The sequence below is a fragment of the Festucalex cinctus genome, chromosome 2 (assembly GCF_051991245.1).
Source record: "Festucalex cinctus isolate MCC-2025b chromosome 2, RoL_Fcin_1.0, whole genome shotgun sequence".
Taxonomy (NCBI): domain Eukaryota; kingdom Metazoa; phylum Chordata; class Actinopteri; order Syngnathiformes; family Syngnathidae; genus Festucalex; species Festucalex cinctus.
Window position 1 is genome coordinate 13,378,826 of NC_135412.1, and position 16,692 is coordinate 13,395,517.

At 45.9% G+C, this 16,692-nt stretch overlaps 1 protein-coding gene across 2 annotated transcripts in view; it reads left to right on the forward strand.

The window, feature by feature from the left end:
• kmt2d (lysine (K)-specific methyltransferase 2D) overlaps nt 1-16,692 on the forward strand; it is a 36,666-nt gene that overhangs the window by 15,628 nt on the left and 4,346 nt on the right. For both annotated transcript variants that reach the window (XM_077512969.1, XM_077512970.1), the window contains exons 34-54: nt 267-406; nt 634-2,387; nt 2,485-2,608; nt 2,823-2,904; nt 2,979-3,045; nt 3,137-3,369; nt 3,525-6,428; nt 6,516-6,665; nt 6,746-6,910; nt 6,983-7,130; nt 7,217-7,298; nt 7,378-7,550; nt 7,714-7,838; nt 7,924-8,059; nt 9,315-9,436; nt 9,517-10,855; nt 10,948-11,084; nt 12,110-12,240; nt 13,246-13,531; nt 13,624-13,697; nt 14,406-14,514. In XM_077512969.1, coding sequence (XP_077369095.1) covers nt 267-406; nt 634-2,387; nt 2,485-2,608; nt 2,823-2,904; nt 2,979-3,045; nt 3,137-3,369; nt 3,525-6,428; nt 6,516-6,665; nt 6,746-6,910; nt 6,983-7,130; nt 7,217-7,298; nt 7,378-7,550; nt 7,714-7,838; nt 7,924-8,059; nt 9,315-9,436; nt 9,517-10,855; nt 10,948-11,084; nt 12,110-12,240; nt 13,246-13,531; nt 13,624-13,697; nt 14,406-14,514 — 8,481 coding nt within the window. The remainder of the gene's footprint in view (nt 1-266; nt 407-633; nt 2,388-2,484; nt 2,609-2,822; nt 2,905-2,978; nt 3,046-3,136; nt 3,370-3,524; nt 6,429-6,515; nt 6,666-6,745; nt 6,911-6,982; nt 7,131-7,216; nt 7,299-7,377; nt 7,551-7,713; nt 7,839-7,923; nt 8,060-9,314; nt 9,437-9,516; nt 10,856-10,947; nt 11,085-12,109; nt 12,241-13,245; nt 13,532-13,623; nt 13,698-14,405; nt 14,515-16,692) is intronic.

A 16,692-nucleotide genomic window follows, 5' to 3' on the forward strand; every position in this document is an offset into this window, starting at 1 on the left:
TACAGTAACACTAAGTTAATCTCCTTACTAAAACTCTTTTGACTACATAATTACAATAAAGTAGTTATCCGTCACTGTTTGAACAGTATTTGCTTCTCCTTTTGCCATAAAGTACTTCTTGCACTTAACATAAATAGTCCACCTGAATTGCAAAGAAATTTCTTGTTTGTGTTTAAAAAAAACAAAAAAAACTGTGACAATCAGTTTGACAATGACAACTGACACAAGTTGAACATACTGTATTTACTGTTGTCTTCTTAAATTAGGATCGTGTTGCTGTTATTACTGGTGCTGCTCAGGCCTCCACTATGGGAAAGATCCCCGTGAATGCCAGTGGCATGGGCGACAAGCTCGTTTGCCCATCATCTGCAGGAACCTCTGCTATCATGGATCCTAATGCACTCAGGTATGCCTGCAAGCTGTCACTTAGCTATTAAAAATGATCAGAACTATAGAGTACAGTGTGTATGGGCAATGTTTCTAACAGCTGTAGGCCCATTTGGTTAATGTGAAAATTGGTATGAGTAACTTTACACAAACTATTCCATTCACAATTTGTCCTTATTTTGTGTGTAAACTTTCTCAAAGTTGGTCCATTCAATTTCCAATTTTTTCTTCATCTTTGTCCTTCAGGCCATCAGGACCCACCAAGCCGCAGGGCATGTTTCCTCGTCCACAGTTCCCTCCTCAGTGGCATACTCCAGGACCAAGGAGATTCCCCCACCCTGGCATGGAGGCTATGGCCGTAAGGCACAACCTCACTACTGCTGTCAACATCCAGGGTATGGAAGGTATGGGTCACCCTCACCCCTTGTTACCAGGGCATGGAGGAGAGAATTTGCAACCAATGGGCCAAGGACCCCCTCCACAGTTTATTGAATTAAGACACAACTCACAGAGGCTACCACTTAGACCCCAGTTTATGCCTCGTGGGCCTCAGCCCAGACAGCGTCTCTTTGTTCCACAAGAGATGCCAGCACCTTACGTCCAGCAGCATCCCATAGCACATGCCAGTGCTATTCCGTCTGATGGGGGTATCGACTCACAATTGAAATTACAGCAGAATGAACTGTCGGCTTTATTACCTCAGCAGTCGGCAGTCCCAGGAACACAGCAGTCCCAGGCAGGAGTTTTGACTCCCAATACTCCTGGTGTTGGACATCGTCGGCTTTCACAATCAAGTCTAGGCGCAGAACAAAACCAAGTTGCTGTAATAGAACACAATGAGGCACTGCCAGAGCCAGATCTTGAAGGACTTGGGGATGCCCCAGGCGATGGAGGTGTGGAGGATGAAGAGGATTTAGCGCTTGACTTGGACCCAGACAAAGGAGATGATGAACTGGGAAACCTGGACAACTTGGAAACTAATGATCCACATCTTGATGACTTACTTAATAGTGATGAATTTGACTTGCTGGCTTACACTGATCCTGAACTGGACCAGGGAGACCCCAAGGATGGCTTCTCAGACCAGCTGCGTTTAGTAGAAGCTGAAAGTGAAACCCCTTCATCAGTTTCTGGATCTGCACTTGTTAAAGTGGAAAAAAAACCCAAGTTGGAGTCTGGACAGAAGTCTCTCTCAACGACACCGTCCTCACCAGGCAGGTCATCCACCCAAATGCCGCCCTCCCTTAACATAGCTGATAACGCAAAGGTGAAAGTAGAAACGCTCACGCCACAACTGCTGTCAGGACAGAATTCTGTAAAAGATGAAATGGTAGAAGCTGTCTCTTTGCTTCTGAGTGGGAACACAACTTCGGCCATGCCTGCACAGCAAGAACAACAGCCAGCCTCCCTCAGTTCTGTTCGTTTAGGGGGACTTCCATATCCGCTACAAGGCCAGGACGGGCCCTTGCCTTTTCCGACAGTTGCTGAGAATGCAGATATTGGTGACGATGCACTTGACCTGCCTGATGTTGGAGGACAGCACTCTGCTGCCGTAGATTTGGCAAAAGTAGAGAGCTCATTGGATGGTGAGCTGCCTCTTTTGATACAAGATCTTCTGGAACATGAGAAGAAGGAGCAGCAGAAGCAGCAACAGCTTAGCTCCCTTCACCAAGGAGGCATGGCGCCTCATTTTCCCTGCGTTCCAAGTCAGCAGTCAAACCCACAAGCACCCGGACCGTTAGTGCTGCCACAGCACCACCGTCCACCATCTCAAGCAGTGATGGCCCAGCCCGGCATGGTGCCACGTGCTCCACACATGCTGCAGCATCAACAACGGCTTTTGGGACCTGCAATGGCATCGTCACCTCACATGGCCATGAGCCAGCAGCAAGCCATGGTGAGAATGGGCCAGCCTGGAATGCACGCAGGTCTCAATCATCCACCTCAGCAACCTGTGGTGAAGCAGTCGCCTCTGGCCAACAATTTCTTCCCAGACAAAGGTAACCACTATGGCTTTTATCTGTAATTATTCTGTAACACACTTTTTTTTTTCCCCTGCACGATACGAACAGACATTGTTTTGCTCTTGAATTGCAGATTTAGACAAATTTGCTACTGATGACATAATGGATCCAATTGCCAAGGCAAAGATGGTGGCTCTTAAGGGCATAAAAAGAGTGTTAGCACAGGACCCAATGGTTGGGCCCCCTGGCATCAACAGGTAATGTCTTGATGTAAACTTTATTTACTTGTATACTCACTTAAAATGTTTTTGTTCTTGTTTTACTTATCTTATTCTTTACTGCATGGCCGATTTCTGTTTCATGTACAGCACTTAGTATACAGCAATGCTTGTTTTAAAGTGCTTTATAAATAAAGTTGAGTTGAGTTGAGTAGCAATGTTGCCATCTACGTATGTTTTGCTTTCTTTCTAGGCAACAGGTTTCTCTACTTGCTCAAAGATTGTCATCTGCCCCAGGCACAGATCCAGGTCAAATTTCATCAGGGCCTCCAAAAGTAAGCTCTTACATTTGGGAAAGGGATATATTTAACATAATGTCATTTTACAGTTCAATTTATTTTGTGTTCAGGAGGGAGAAACCGGTGATCCCACCCAGTCTAGACCGAACCCTCCTCAGTTTGTTCAAGGAATCATCAGTATGTACTGCACTGATGATAACAAATGCATTAGTTTATATGTAAAGCTCTTATCTTGTTGTTGCGATCTAACTGAATTTCCTGATTACAGATAATTCAGAACAGCACCAGTATGAGGAATGGCTAGTTCACACTCAGCAATTACTCCAAATGCAGTTAAAATTTTTGGAAGAACAAATTGGAGTGCATCGAAAATCACGTAAGGCACTTTGTGCTAAGCAACGCACTGCGAAGAAAGCTGGCAGAGAGTTTGCTGAGTCAGATGCTGAGAAACTCAAGTTGGTCACAGAAGAGCAGAGCAAAATTCAGAAACAGCTTGACCAGGCATGTAGATTTAAAAATGTCTCCCATTCATTCATGTATATCCTAATCACTGTATTATCATGATCACGGTACCTATGAAAACTTAAAAGTTGACGCAGGAAAATGTCTTATGGCTTAAAAAAAAACATATACCGTAAATATCTGGTTTGCTCTAGGTACGGAAGCAACAAAAGGAGCACACTAACCTCATTGCTGAGTATAGAAGCAAGCAGCAGCAGCAGCAGCAGCAAGGTCCGGGTCTTCTAGCTCCTGTACATTCTGCACAGGGAACACCACCTCACATGTTTCCCAAGTTACCTGGCCAGATGATGATGGGCCAACAGGGAAGTCCAGTCATTAGCCAACACCCTGGTATGGTTCCCCAAGGTGGAATGCCCGTCCGGATGCCCCAAGGTCAGCCTTTCATCGGAAGAGCTCAGCCTCAGCTTCCGGTAGCCCTCGGAGCCAACGGTGCTCGGCCCACATGCCCCCCTGGTGCTCCAACAGGATTCTTCCCACAGGGACCACCCGGAATGCAGGCTGCTGACCCCAGGCTTCTCCAAGAAAGACAGCTTCAGCATAGGATGCACATGGCAAAGCTACAACAACAACAGCAAGCGATGATGGGCCAGCAGCAACACCGAAATCAACAGTCGGCCTTAATTCCTCAGCCACAGCCTGGTTTGATGGGTAACCCACTTGTGTCCCAACAGCAAGCAAGCCTTCAACAGGAGATGTTAGCCAATCAGGTGAATCCACAGAGCATAGCTCAGGTTCCACAAGTAATGGGTGCAGGCCCATCAGTGGCTCCACCGCCACAGAACTTTAGTGCTGGCCAGCCCAATAACCAGGCTCAAGCCATGGTGGCATCTCAACCTGGGTTGCCTGAGAATCAGCCAGTTACACAACAACAGAGGGCTACTTTGATGGGTCAGCAGGGAATTATTGTATCTCCAGGTCATCCTGCTCTCAGGGGTCCCCAGGCACAGCTGACCCAACAACAACCGAACATTATGGCACAACTCATGCTTTCTTCTCAGCAGCAGCAACAACAACAACAACAACAACAACAGAATGCCCCAAAAACGTTTACCCAAATTCAGCAGCAATCGATGACACAAAGGCAGTCAACACCATTAATTCAATCTAGCCAAGAGCAAGGAAGGCTTTCCCAACCCTCTACGCCGCAAATGGGTTCATCCCCTTCAACAGGCAGTACAACGCCTCAGCCATTAGGCGCTACAGAGAGTCAAACAGCAGAGACGAAAGAGGGGGACATTCTCAGCCCGGGCACACGAACGCCGTCGCAGCATAGTGGATCCTCCACTCCCAATCATATGAGCCAGGTAGGCTCTGCAAATGATCAGCAACCGGATTTGGGCCGACAGCCACTTCTTCAGCAGCACCAAGACAAGGCTTATATGATGCAGCAACAACCATCACTTCCTGATCAGCAAGCCAGTTTGGTTGTGAATCACATGGTTGTGAATCAACAGACTAGTGCGGTTCAGCAACAGCCACAACAACTGCCAATTCCTCTACAGAGGCAAGATTCAGGTAGTACTGACAAGCCCACTTTGATGGCGGTTAAAGAAGAAGGAAAACCTGCGGATTTCTTAGCCCAACAGCAACAACAACGGCTACAAACGGTTCTGAATGTGCAGCAATCTCAAGTTCCCAGCATCCAGAAACAGAGTATTGGCCAGCCACAGTCTGTTTTAATGAATCACCCTCAACAGCAATCACTCATTGCACAGCAGCAAAAACAGCAGGCAATGATGGGCATGATCAGAGCTCAGCAGCAAGGCATGATGGCACAGAGGCCCGGGATGCCCCCTGCACCTTTACGTACCCCTATCAACCTCCAGGTGCAGGCTATCATTGCTCAAAATCCACAGCTGCGCAATCTTCCCCCAAATCAACAGTTACAACACATCCAAGCTATGATCGCCCAGAGACAGCTCCACCAGGGACCAATGCTGCGAATGCCAATGCCTCAAGGACAACAAAGTCAATTGAGACATCACGCGTTACCAGGACAGGTGCCACACGCTGGTAAGCAAATGCCAAGAATGGAAGGGCAACATATACCGTATGGCGCCATAGGGAAGCCTGGTGGTATGTGCACTCAGCAGCAGAGTGGTTCTCCTCAGTTTCAGCAGGGAATGATGGTCCCAGGGCAGCCACAACCGCAAATGGGAGAGGCAATACCACATCCTGTTATGAGGGGACAGTTACCTGTGCCACGGTCTCCTATGATCAGACCCACGTCACCACGTCAGTCGCTGCCTACGCACCCTGGTGATATCAGACACCCGCTGAACCAAGCCCTAGGGATGCGTCCACCTACTCCGAACCAGCACCAGCAACAGGCGTTAATCCCAACTGCAGCAGTCCGCATGCAGGGATCACCTTCTCATGCATATTCTCCAAGAGCTTCTTTTGGCATGAGCCCCACCCACCCCACCTCCCCACACCCGTCCCATGTCGCTTCACCTTCCTTAGCTGACATTAGACCGGGAAGGGGAAGTCCATACCCTCAAGTCAAGGCGTCTCCACTCAGGTCACCAGGAGCCAAGACTCCACTCGACTGTCCAGGGCTCAAAATAGAATCGCAGACATCGAACACGGAAGCATCTCCGACAACCCCACTGATTCCAAATGGTCCTCAGGCAGGATCGAATGTCCGGCAACAGTCACCACAAGTTGCAGTAAGTCATGCTCCTCACCCACCGCGTGGCTCTACAGAAGGGGATCTATGCAAGTTGACGCTGCACAACATTAAACAGGAGCCAAGGGAGGTCCACTGTGATGGTGGAGGAGAAGACACTTCTAATGCCATAAAGCGAGAAGTGACAGCTGACATAATTTCTTCTGGGAGCAACTCTACATTTATTAATGCAGATGATCCCAGATCTGAAACTGGACAACAATTGCTCCAGAAACTCTTGAGAACAAAGAACCTTCAGCTTGCTGCCCAGAGGCCCTCTGATGGTATCCACAATGAGATCAATGGCCACATCAACAGCAAACTGGCAATGCTGGAACAAAAACTTCAAGGGACTCCTCGGAATATGGAGGTACATTTTCTTTTAGTTGTGGGCTATGCATTTTTTTTTCTAAGCAGTTCTGTGGGGTTAAAAATTTATTATTTTCTTGACACTTAGGATTTGCAGTCAATAAGTAAAAGGGCTCCAGTACAAAAGCCAAAGCGCACTAATAAAGCACCTGGAGACCGCGGGCTTAACGCACGGAAGAAGAATAAGAAGGAAGAAGTTGGAAAAAGCGCTGAAGTGCTCATAAAGCAACTAAAACAGGTAAACGGATTAATAAAATACACATGCGTTGCTCAAATGGTTCATTCCTTAATGGTTGCTAATTGGTGTTTACTTTCCAGGGTCTGTCTCTGCTGCCCCTGATGGAACCATCCATCACAGCTAGCTTGGATCTGTTTTCTCCTTTTGGGAGTAGCCCAGCCAATGGAAAAGCCCAACTGAAAGGATCCTTTGGAAATGCAATGCTTGACAATATCCCAGACTACTATTCTCAGTTACTCACCAAGGTAAAGCCACGCTGCGCCATCAGTCATCCTGCTTTTGGATGTTCATCAAGGGGAATTGTTTGCCTTTCGCAGAGCAACCTCAGCAACCCACCAACACCTCCATCTTCGCTGCCACCGACACCTCCGCCTTCTGTACAGCACAAGCTGCTCAATGGAGTGACTCCTGGGGAGGAACTCTCTCAGGGTCAGAAAAATGCAGACTCAAAAAGCAAACCAATCGGTAAAAAACGGCTTATCTAATTAGGATTTATGTTGTGCAATTGTCCAAAATCTCTACTTCTAAATGTTCTCTAATTGTCTGTGCAGAAGCGGTTACTGAGGAGACAAAGAGTGTAGACATTCTTGCGGCGCTTCCCACTCCACCACATAACCAGAATGAGGACATCAGGTACAGCAGGGGTTCTTTGCTGCTTTGTCACTTATTCCTTTGCTCGGAAGCAAGACAAATTTGGATGCCTTTTTGACAGGATGGAGAGCGATGATGAGGATGCCCCAGAAAGCATCATTCCGGCATCCTCTCCAGAGAGCAACGTTGGAGAGGAAACTCCACGATTCCCTCGCCTGCGGGAGCCAAAGGAAGAGGAGACAGAGAGAGCAATTTCCCCCGTAATTCCCCTCATTCCTCGCACGGCTATCCCAGGTAAAAATAGGCATTAATAAGTTCAAATGGGGTCACCATAAAAATCTTTAAATGATAATGGAGAAAGTTTCAATGTACTTGTAACTGCAATCTCATAATGATTTTTGAAATGTAAAATCCATTTAGCCAGAAATAAAAATTCATATGTTCTCTACTATGCTAGCGTTCTCAGATAGCAAACCTTTTGAAGCAGCTGATGGAAGAGTGGTTTCCATATCCAATCACTGGGATAAGGCCAAAAGTAACGAGGTGGCTGTTACCTTCACATTGTCGTCTATGGCAGCCAAGGTATTACACTAGTAGATTCTTTCATGCTATTCTGTCTTGTTCCTACATGCATAGTTGACTGAAAACTACCGTGATGTTTTCCCAGAAACTTAACCATGTGATGATGGCAATGGCCCAGCTGCTCAAGATTAGGATGCCAGGTTCATACGAGGTGACCTTCCCTTCCCAGAACCCTGACACGTCTGGTGTGAATGATCCTGGGAAAGGACCTGTGCAATCAGGTATGAGCTTAGAAAGATTTTCCATGCTTTCCTCCAAATAAGATTCCATGTGAAATAATGTCATATTACTGCAGTTAACCCACGTCCTCCAGACCCACACGCAATTGGTGAAATCCTTTATAGTAGCAGGGATTACATTGAGTGTTGAGTGTACAGTGTTCACTGGTTTATTGCGGGTTCATCTTTCGCGGCCGCGCTGTTTCGCAGATTTTTTTATTTATTTATTTTTTTTACAGTTTTTTTTTTTTTTTTTATTAAAAAAAACATGCTTTTTGGTTTTTTTTTTTTTTTTTTTTTTTTTGGGTCTTTGTACAGCTGTATCTCTCGAGCTGTACGTCCAACCAGGGACGCACGGTCACCCTGGATTCGTCTCGACGAGACTTTTCCAACGGTGTCTGTCCTGTCACTCCACGACATTGCATTCCGGAGATAGAAAATATACACTGTGCTAAATAAAGATGACTTGACTTGACTGTATAACAAGTAAATTAAAAAATTATACTTTTAATGGAAAAAATGACTACATGAAAAAACAAAAACAAATGGTGAATGAAAAATGATTTATAATAAACTAAAAATCATACCAAAACAAAAAACGTATATAATAAATGAAAAAATATATATTGTGCTGTATAAATAAGTAAATAAAATAACATTTAAAAAAGGTTTAATGGAGGAAATTAATGTAAATGGAAAAAGAACATATATGATGAATGAAAAAGCATTTATAATAAAATCAAATAAAAAAAAAAAAAAAATATATATATATATATATAAACACGGATTTCCATTATTGTGGGTAATTTTTGGAACGTAACACCCGCAACCAATGAGGAAACACTTTTCCGAGAATGAAACAGAATGCAAATGCTTCCTATAAACCGCTCAATCGAAAGAAGAAAAAATAAAGGCCGCATCTGAATGGAATTTCATTCAGAATCGCAGGGATGATATTTTATTTGCCAGTCCGAACAAACGCCATGTAAAAAATTCATTCGGAATAGCCAGGCTGCGGACGGTCTGCACATGCTCTGTCTTGACGAAAATGCATAGTGATGACGCACTTGAAAATGGCAGCATCCTAACAACTTGTATGCAACAGGAGAACTTGTTAAAATAAAATAAAAAAAGCAACCAGGCAGTGATGTGAAGGCCGAACCGCAATACAGTGAGGGAACACAATCTTTATGCTAACTGTAACAAAGAGAGGAAGTCAAGTGTAGTTATCTTATTTACAACTGACTGTGTCTTCCAGGTTCTCTCTGTCTAAAGGACAATGCCTCATCCAGTCAGGAAGAGTGGTTAAGGCAATTTGACGTGTCTCTGCCTGGCTGTACATTAAAGAAACAAGTGGACATTCTGGCACTGATCAAACAGGTCAGTTCAAGGTCTTGTTGTTGCTTTAAGTCCCTGTGTGTTACATTTCTTCAGCAACATATGTGTGCATTTTCTTTCAGGAATTCCCAGACAATGAAGACAAAACAGTCCAGCACTGTTATACCACCAAAGTAAATGACTTGGATGTGCGCCACCTTCCGATCATACCAGTGGAGGAATCACCTCCTCCATCCCCATCCCCGCCCCCTCCTTCCTCCCCAGCTCCAATTTCAACTCATGAGGCAGAACCTTCCAAAAAGTCAGACCTCTCATCCCCCTTACCTGCCACTCCAACCACTGTCCAGATCAAGGTGGAGCCTGAGCAGGATGGTGGTCCTCCTTTAGAACGAGCTGACTTGACCCTGTCGACAGTTGCCGCTCCAGAGACGGCCTCAGATCCAGCATGTATTAACCCTGCTCCCCCAGAAGATCACTTAACACTTCCTGCCAAGGAGGAATCGGTCAGCGATCCTCTCATCACAGATTCTTCCAGCCCACTGGAGTCCTCTCTCAAGGCTATAAAACAACGCAGGCCTCTCTCTCCTGATGAGGAGGTCTTGCTTCCCAATGTGAAAAAATGGAAGGGAATTCGCTGGAAGCGCCTGCAGATCGTCATCTCCATACGTAAAGGGGGTTCGAAGAAGGAGAACAGCCGTGAGGTGTCCGAGCTGATGGAGCGCCTCCGCATTACTCTGCGACCTGACAGGTTGCCACGGGATAAACGCAAATGCTGCTTTTGCCACGAGGAGGGTGACGGCGCCACCGACGGCCCTGCCCGCTTGCTCAACATCGACGTGGACCTGTGGGTGCACCTCAACTGCGCCCTGTGGTCGACCGAGGTATACGAGACGCAGGGGGGCGCGCTTATCAACGTGGAGGTGGCGCTGCGTCGCGGATTGCGCACCCTGTGCGCGTGCTGCCAGAAAACGGGCGCCACCAACAGCTGCAACCGACTGCGCTGCCCAAATGTCTACCACTTTGCCTGCGCCATTCGGGCCCGCTGCATGTTCTTCAAAGACAAAACCATGTTGTGCACGCAGCACAAGCTGAAAGGCCCCAGCGAGGACGAGCTCTGCTCTTTCGCCGTTTTACGGCGGGTGTACATCGAGCGCGACGAGGTCAAGCAAATAGCCAGCATCTTGCAGCGAGGCGACCGCGTCCACCTTTTCCGCGTGGGCGGTCTCATCTTTCACGCCGTTGGTCAGCTGCTACCCTCCCAAATGGCCGTCTTCCACTCACCGACAGCCATCTTCCCTGTGGGCTATGAGGCCACCCGCATCTACTGGAGCACGCGCGTGCCCAACAAGCGCTGTCGCTACCGGTGTCGCATCAGTGAGGATGAAGGCCGCCCCTTGTTTGAAGTGCGTGTTATGGAACATGGCATGGAGGATTTGCATTATCGTGACATGACTCCACAGGGTAAGACTTTGAGATACAGACGCTTTGTGTTTGTTTTGTCTCATTGTCTTCAGTCCGGCAGTAACTGAATGTTTGCCCCCGTTTGTTGATAGGAATCTGGGAACAGGTGGTTCACAAGGTCGCCAAACTCCGAGATGACTCGTCCATGTTGAAGCTGTTCACTGAACATGTCAAAGGAGAAGAGATGTTTGGCCTCACCATTCATGCTGTCATGCGCATCACTGAATCGGTAAGAGAAAAAGACTGACTTAGTGGTTAGCACATTTGCCTCACAGTTATTAGGTTCTGGGTTCAAATCTCCGTTCCATCTTATATGGCGTTTGCATGTGTGTTGTGTTGTGTTGTGTTGTGTTTGCATGGGTTTTCTCTTGTTACTGCATGTTCAGTGAAGACTCGAAATTGTCAATAGGCATGAATGTGAGTGTTTGTGATTTTATTTTATTTATTTATTTATTTATTTGTTACAAAATTACTCATTTGTCAACCATTTGTTTTTATTTTAAACATCTACATTTTGTCTTAGAAACATTAACTTTTTGGAGCTTTATATATTGAAAAAAAAAAAACTTGAAAATTATATATTAATTTTGACTGTTTAACTACATTTTTGTCTTATCAGTGCTTTGTGTTTAAGGTTAATATTCTGCCTTCGCAACACGTTCTTAGCTTTGTGCAATGAGACAGATAATATGAAAACTGGAGCTCCAGAAGCGTTGTTGCGGATTTGTGTTGATTATTTTACCATTTTCCTTCACAAAGAGGTTTGTACTTAAGTGTAATCTTCAAAAATGTATTGAAATACTTGTATCGGCTATGTCTTTATGGATTCTGATTTTAAATTATGTAAAACTTGATAGGTTTTTCTTCTTTCTACCCCTTCTCAAACTTGCATCTTCTCATATTGTGCTTTTTTTTTTCATTATGGTTTTGATACTGTACTTGTTTGAGACAAAGACTAAACAGATATTCTATCTGTTCAACAAGTGTAACAATGAGCCCCTCTACTGGACTAATAAGACGCTACATCAGTGAAACGAGTGTAATTCATAGCAGCCAGAGGCAATAAACACGCAGATGATAAAGTGCCTCATTAAGTAAACGAGGAGCCACTTGCAAAACTTAAAACATTGAATTGATTACTTTTAAAGATATATAACATGGGTGGATACAGAACATGGACGGTTGGATAATAACCGCACTGGGCACAAGCTAAAGGGCATTTAACATGATTTTCTCACATTTGTTGTATTTTAGTTGCCTGGAGTGGAGAACTGCCAGAACTACCAGTTCCGATATGGTCGTCACCCACTGATGGAGCTCCCGCTCATGATTAATCCCACTGGTTGTGCTCGCTCAGAGCCCAAAGTCCCCACACAGTGCAAGAGGTAAGGCAAAAGTATTTATTGAAACAAGACTCGTGTTCATGTAAACTGTAAAGGTCTGTAAACCTTAACGAGCAATCATATTCAGACGTGTGTCGCTTTAAGACAGCCCTGTTGCCTTTCTTGTAGCATACCATGACTTTAAAATCGCCTGCATAGAATTCAGTGTTTTATGGCTGCATAATTGTAAAGTCATTCGAGCTTCCTCTTATGCATTTTGTGACAAATCGTCCACTGTTGTTCAGTCAATTTATTGTGAAGCCATTTTGAGTGAGTAGCTTTTAAAAGTAGCAATTTTATTCTATGTTCCATTTGGTACACGTACATATGTTCCCACCAGAAACCTTTTCCAGATCATGTTTGGGCTGTAATAAGTTAATGAGAATACCTCTCAAGCTATTGCTATAGGCTACTTAAGTTATTAATACACGAATCAAAAGTAATAATAATTAACCTAGAATCGGCACAACCGGTGAGGTCGGTGGGCTGGGGGAAAAAAAATAAGCACCCAGCAACAACTTCTGGTGCACCTTGAAGAAACAGTAAAATTTTGTGCATTCCCTTTATGCACAGTATACAGTGCTTTATTCATTTTTATTGAACCACAAAAACAAGTTTGACTGACTTGGTATGCAATAGGCATTAGGTTTGTTGAAGACTTAATTGTCAATAGATTGTTTGTCTACTCTATATTATATTAATATTTATTATATTATATTTAATAGACGTATGATAACTGTGAAAAAAATAGCGGTATCATGTATTAAAATTACAGCTGTAAAATATCCTTTTTTTTCTCAAATATTTGGGTAAATAAAAACCAAATTTTCTTCCCAATGAATTTGAATTTTCAACAAAATATTGAGTATTTGGCATATTAAGAAACATGTACCATGTAAAGAAACAAAGAAAATGACTGTAATCTAAGACTACAGATCTCTAAATGGACTTTCCCTTCTTCCTTTTTTGTGGACCAGCTGACCGTCTTGCTTCTCCGTCTGTCCTCAGGCCTCACACCTTGAACAGCACCAGCGTGTCCAAGGCGTACCAGAGCACATTCACCTGCGAGATGAACACGCCATACAGCAAGCAGTTTGTCCACTCCAAGTCGTCGCAGTATCGGCGCCTGAAGACCGAGTGGAAGAACAACGTATACCTGGCTCGATCTCGCATTCAGGGCCTGGGTCTGTACGCTGCGAAAGATCTCGAGAAGCACACCATGGTCATCGAGTACATCGGCACAGTCATACGCAACGAGGTGGCAAACCGCCGGGAGAAAATCTACGAGTTACAGGTATGTGTAGGCATGATGTTGTGAGTCAACAAAATGACAAAAAGCCTTTTTGGCTCGTCCACTTTGAGAGTCTTTTATCGTTTTTGTCCTAGAACCGTGGTATCTACATGTTCCGCATCAACAATGAGCAGGTGATTGATGCCACTCTGACTGGCGGCCCAGCTCGGTAAGCAATTCTTAGTACTACTTGACTGATCAGAAATAAGGAGCAAGTTATTTTAAGCGATGTTTTTTTTTTTTTTTTTTGTTTTTTTTTTTTAGGGCCTGACAATATACATTTTTTGAGGTCGATACCAATTTTTGGCAGAAAAAAATCCCGATTACCCATTAATCTGATGATTTATTTAAAATAAATAAATATATATATATATATATATATATATATATATATATATATATATATATATATATAAATGTATAATGGTGCATTCGGGGTACTTTCACAGTGTCGGAAACTTTGGTTTTCTTTGATAACATTTTAAGGGGAAAATAATAGTTTTGGCCGATATTTGAAGGCAAATAAACGGCCAATTGCAATCGGTGGCTGATTAATCGGTCGGGCCCTAATTTTTTTCTTTTTATTCCAGTCAACACCTCGAGGTCTGCTAGCGTAATGCTAACCTGTAACGTGAAACGCCAAAGATGGGCAAACGGAGCAGCAACATAAACAGACAGACCATGCAACAATATTGGCATTGTAGGGTGAAGTGGGTGTAGTTCCCCAACAGATCCAACAGTGGAGAACAAAGCTGATCAAAATGTGTCAGTGAATTCATTGCAAAATCGTATCATCATTTTAGCGTGAATGACCTTTCATGTAGCATGTAGCCCTCTTCCAGGTTGTTTTAGATTCTGCTTCTGTTCTCCACTGCAGCTACGTCAACCACTCGTGCGCGCCCAACTGTGTCGCCGAGGTTGTGACGTTCGACAAAGAGGACAAGATCATCATCATCTCCAGTCGCAGAATCCCCAAAGGAGAGGAGGTATACTGCACTTGTAGTTTCAGTCACTGAATCGTAACTTTTGCCTCAGGCTCTATTATGGGTGGGTCGCGGACTGGTAGGAAAAATCACGAGGGTTCTCGCTTTACTTTTTTTTTTTTTTTTTTTTTTTTTTTTTTTTTCTTTTTTTTTTTTTCTTCTTTTTTTTTTTTTTTTTTGAAGAGCTCAGAATTGTTCATTCGGTAGTCTTACCGATTCAACGTCTTGTCATCATTGCTCTTTTTTTTTTTTTTTTTTTTTTTTTTTTTTTTTTTTTTTTTTTGTGTGTGTGTATGTGTGCGTGCGTTTGCGTGCGTTTGCGTGCGTGCGTGTGCGTGCGTGCAAATACGTATAAATTTATACTCATTCATTCACCTAAAACCTTATAAATATCCCATTACCCTTCGCCTTAACCAGGTACTTCAGAATCTTGCCAGAGTCGTGAGATTTAAATGGTCAGGAGACCAGAGAAAAGGTCAGAAAAAAAAAGAAATAAAGAGAAAAGAAAGGTAAATCAAAGTGACATCCAGCACCGACCAAACACTTCCTGCCTTCCCCATGATTACAAAATCAAAGTCTTACGCCAACCCCGGAAGCCTCTAAATTCCAGCAAATTTAGCGAGATCTCAAGAGCCCAGAGGAAAAACTAAAGAGAGGAAGGAGGGAAGGATCGATAAGGCAGAGTGAGATCAATAGAAGCCAGTACATCCAATCCATCAAAGTGAAGTCCAGCACCAACAAGACCCCTCCTGCGTGGTTACAAAACCGGAGTCTTATGCCAACCCCAGAAACCTCATACTTCTAATAAATTAAGATCTCAAGTGACCAGAGGAAAAACTAAAGAGAGGAAGGAGGGAAGGATAGATAAAGCAAAGTGAGAACCACAGACACCAGCACCAACTGATTCAAGGGGCTGTGGGAGGGAGAGGGTACTTCTGTTGAGTTTCAGTAGATGCTGGTGCGACGGATCTGGCATGCATAAGGACCACCACCAAAGAAAGAAGCCGTCAACCGCGGTCCAGCAAAGCGAGCACCCCCCCCCCCCCCCCCCCCCCCCCCCCGGAATCCCCAGGCCGCGGCAGCACCAAGGCCACCCCCAAGCCACCCGAGCGGACACCGGTCGGCGAGCCGACCCAGACACCCGGAACACCCCCGCCCCAGCCCCGGCCCACACCCCCGAGCCCAAGGCCGCAGAACGAGGCCCAGCGGGCCCCCACAGCGCCCCACCGGTCCCCAGCCCCCATCCCCCCACGACCCCCCCGCACCCCACCCAAACCCGCCATCCACCACGACCCAGGCCCCACCACCCCCGACCCCCAAACCCCCGAACACACCCCGACCCCCAGCACCCAACCCCCCACCCACCCATACCTCCACCCCCCCCCCCCCAAACAAGCCGCCCCCCCCCGACGGCCGCCACCCCCCCCCGCGAACCCGGCCCCCCGCGAGAACCCCCCACCCCCCCCCGGAAACCGGCACCGGGCAGCAGCGCAGAGAGGGAAGATGTGCCCACCCCACCTCCAGCCGCGCGAGATTTGCACAGCGGCGGGAGGGGGGAAGCAGAGGAGGAAGCACCAGGGGAGAAGGCGGGACACCAGAACACCGAGCCCGGTGGGGAGAGGCCCCGGTCGTCACGCCAGAGTACAAGTGACACCTAACCCTGTTACTGAGTCCGCCAGCTCGCCGACTGGCGAGCTCTACCCTTACACCGTGAATGTGGCCCCACCCAGTGTATATACAAGTGTGTGCGTGTGGTGCATTAAAATTGGGAGCAGGTGAGTCGGAGCAGAGGGAAAAAATTTCCCCTACTCCGACACACCCGTATCCCCCCCCAAAAAATGAATATGTATATGTGTGGTGCATTAAAAAAGGGAATGGAGGGACAAAGTGGTGGGGCAGGGACACAAATGGGGGGGACCACAGCGCTGCCAGGCACTGCAGTCCATCCCCTCTGATGGCTCCCCGCCCCAACTCACCCCTCCCCTTGGACGTGAGGTGCATTAAAATTGGAGGGGAGTTGAAGGGTGAAGACGGTGTTTCCACCCTTCCCCACCCCACCAAGAAATGTGTTGTGTGCCCTATGTGTATATTTACAAAGTGTATAGTGCAAGCTAGTGAAGTGAGTAAGAGGAGCGACCAGCGGGGCCTCACCCAACCCGGCGGGTGTAGGTGGCACGCCCG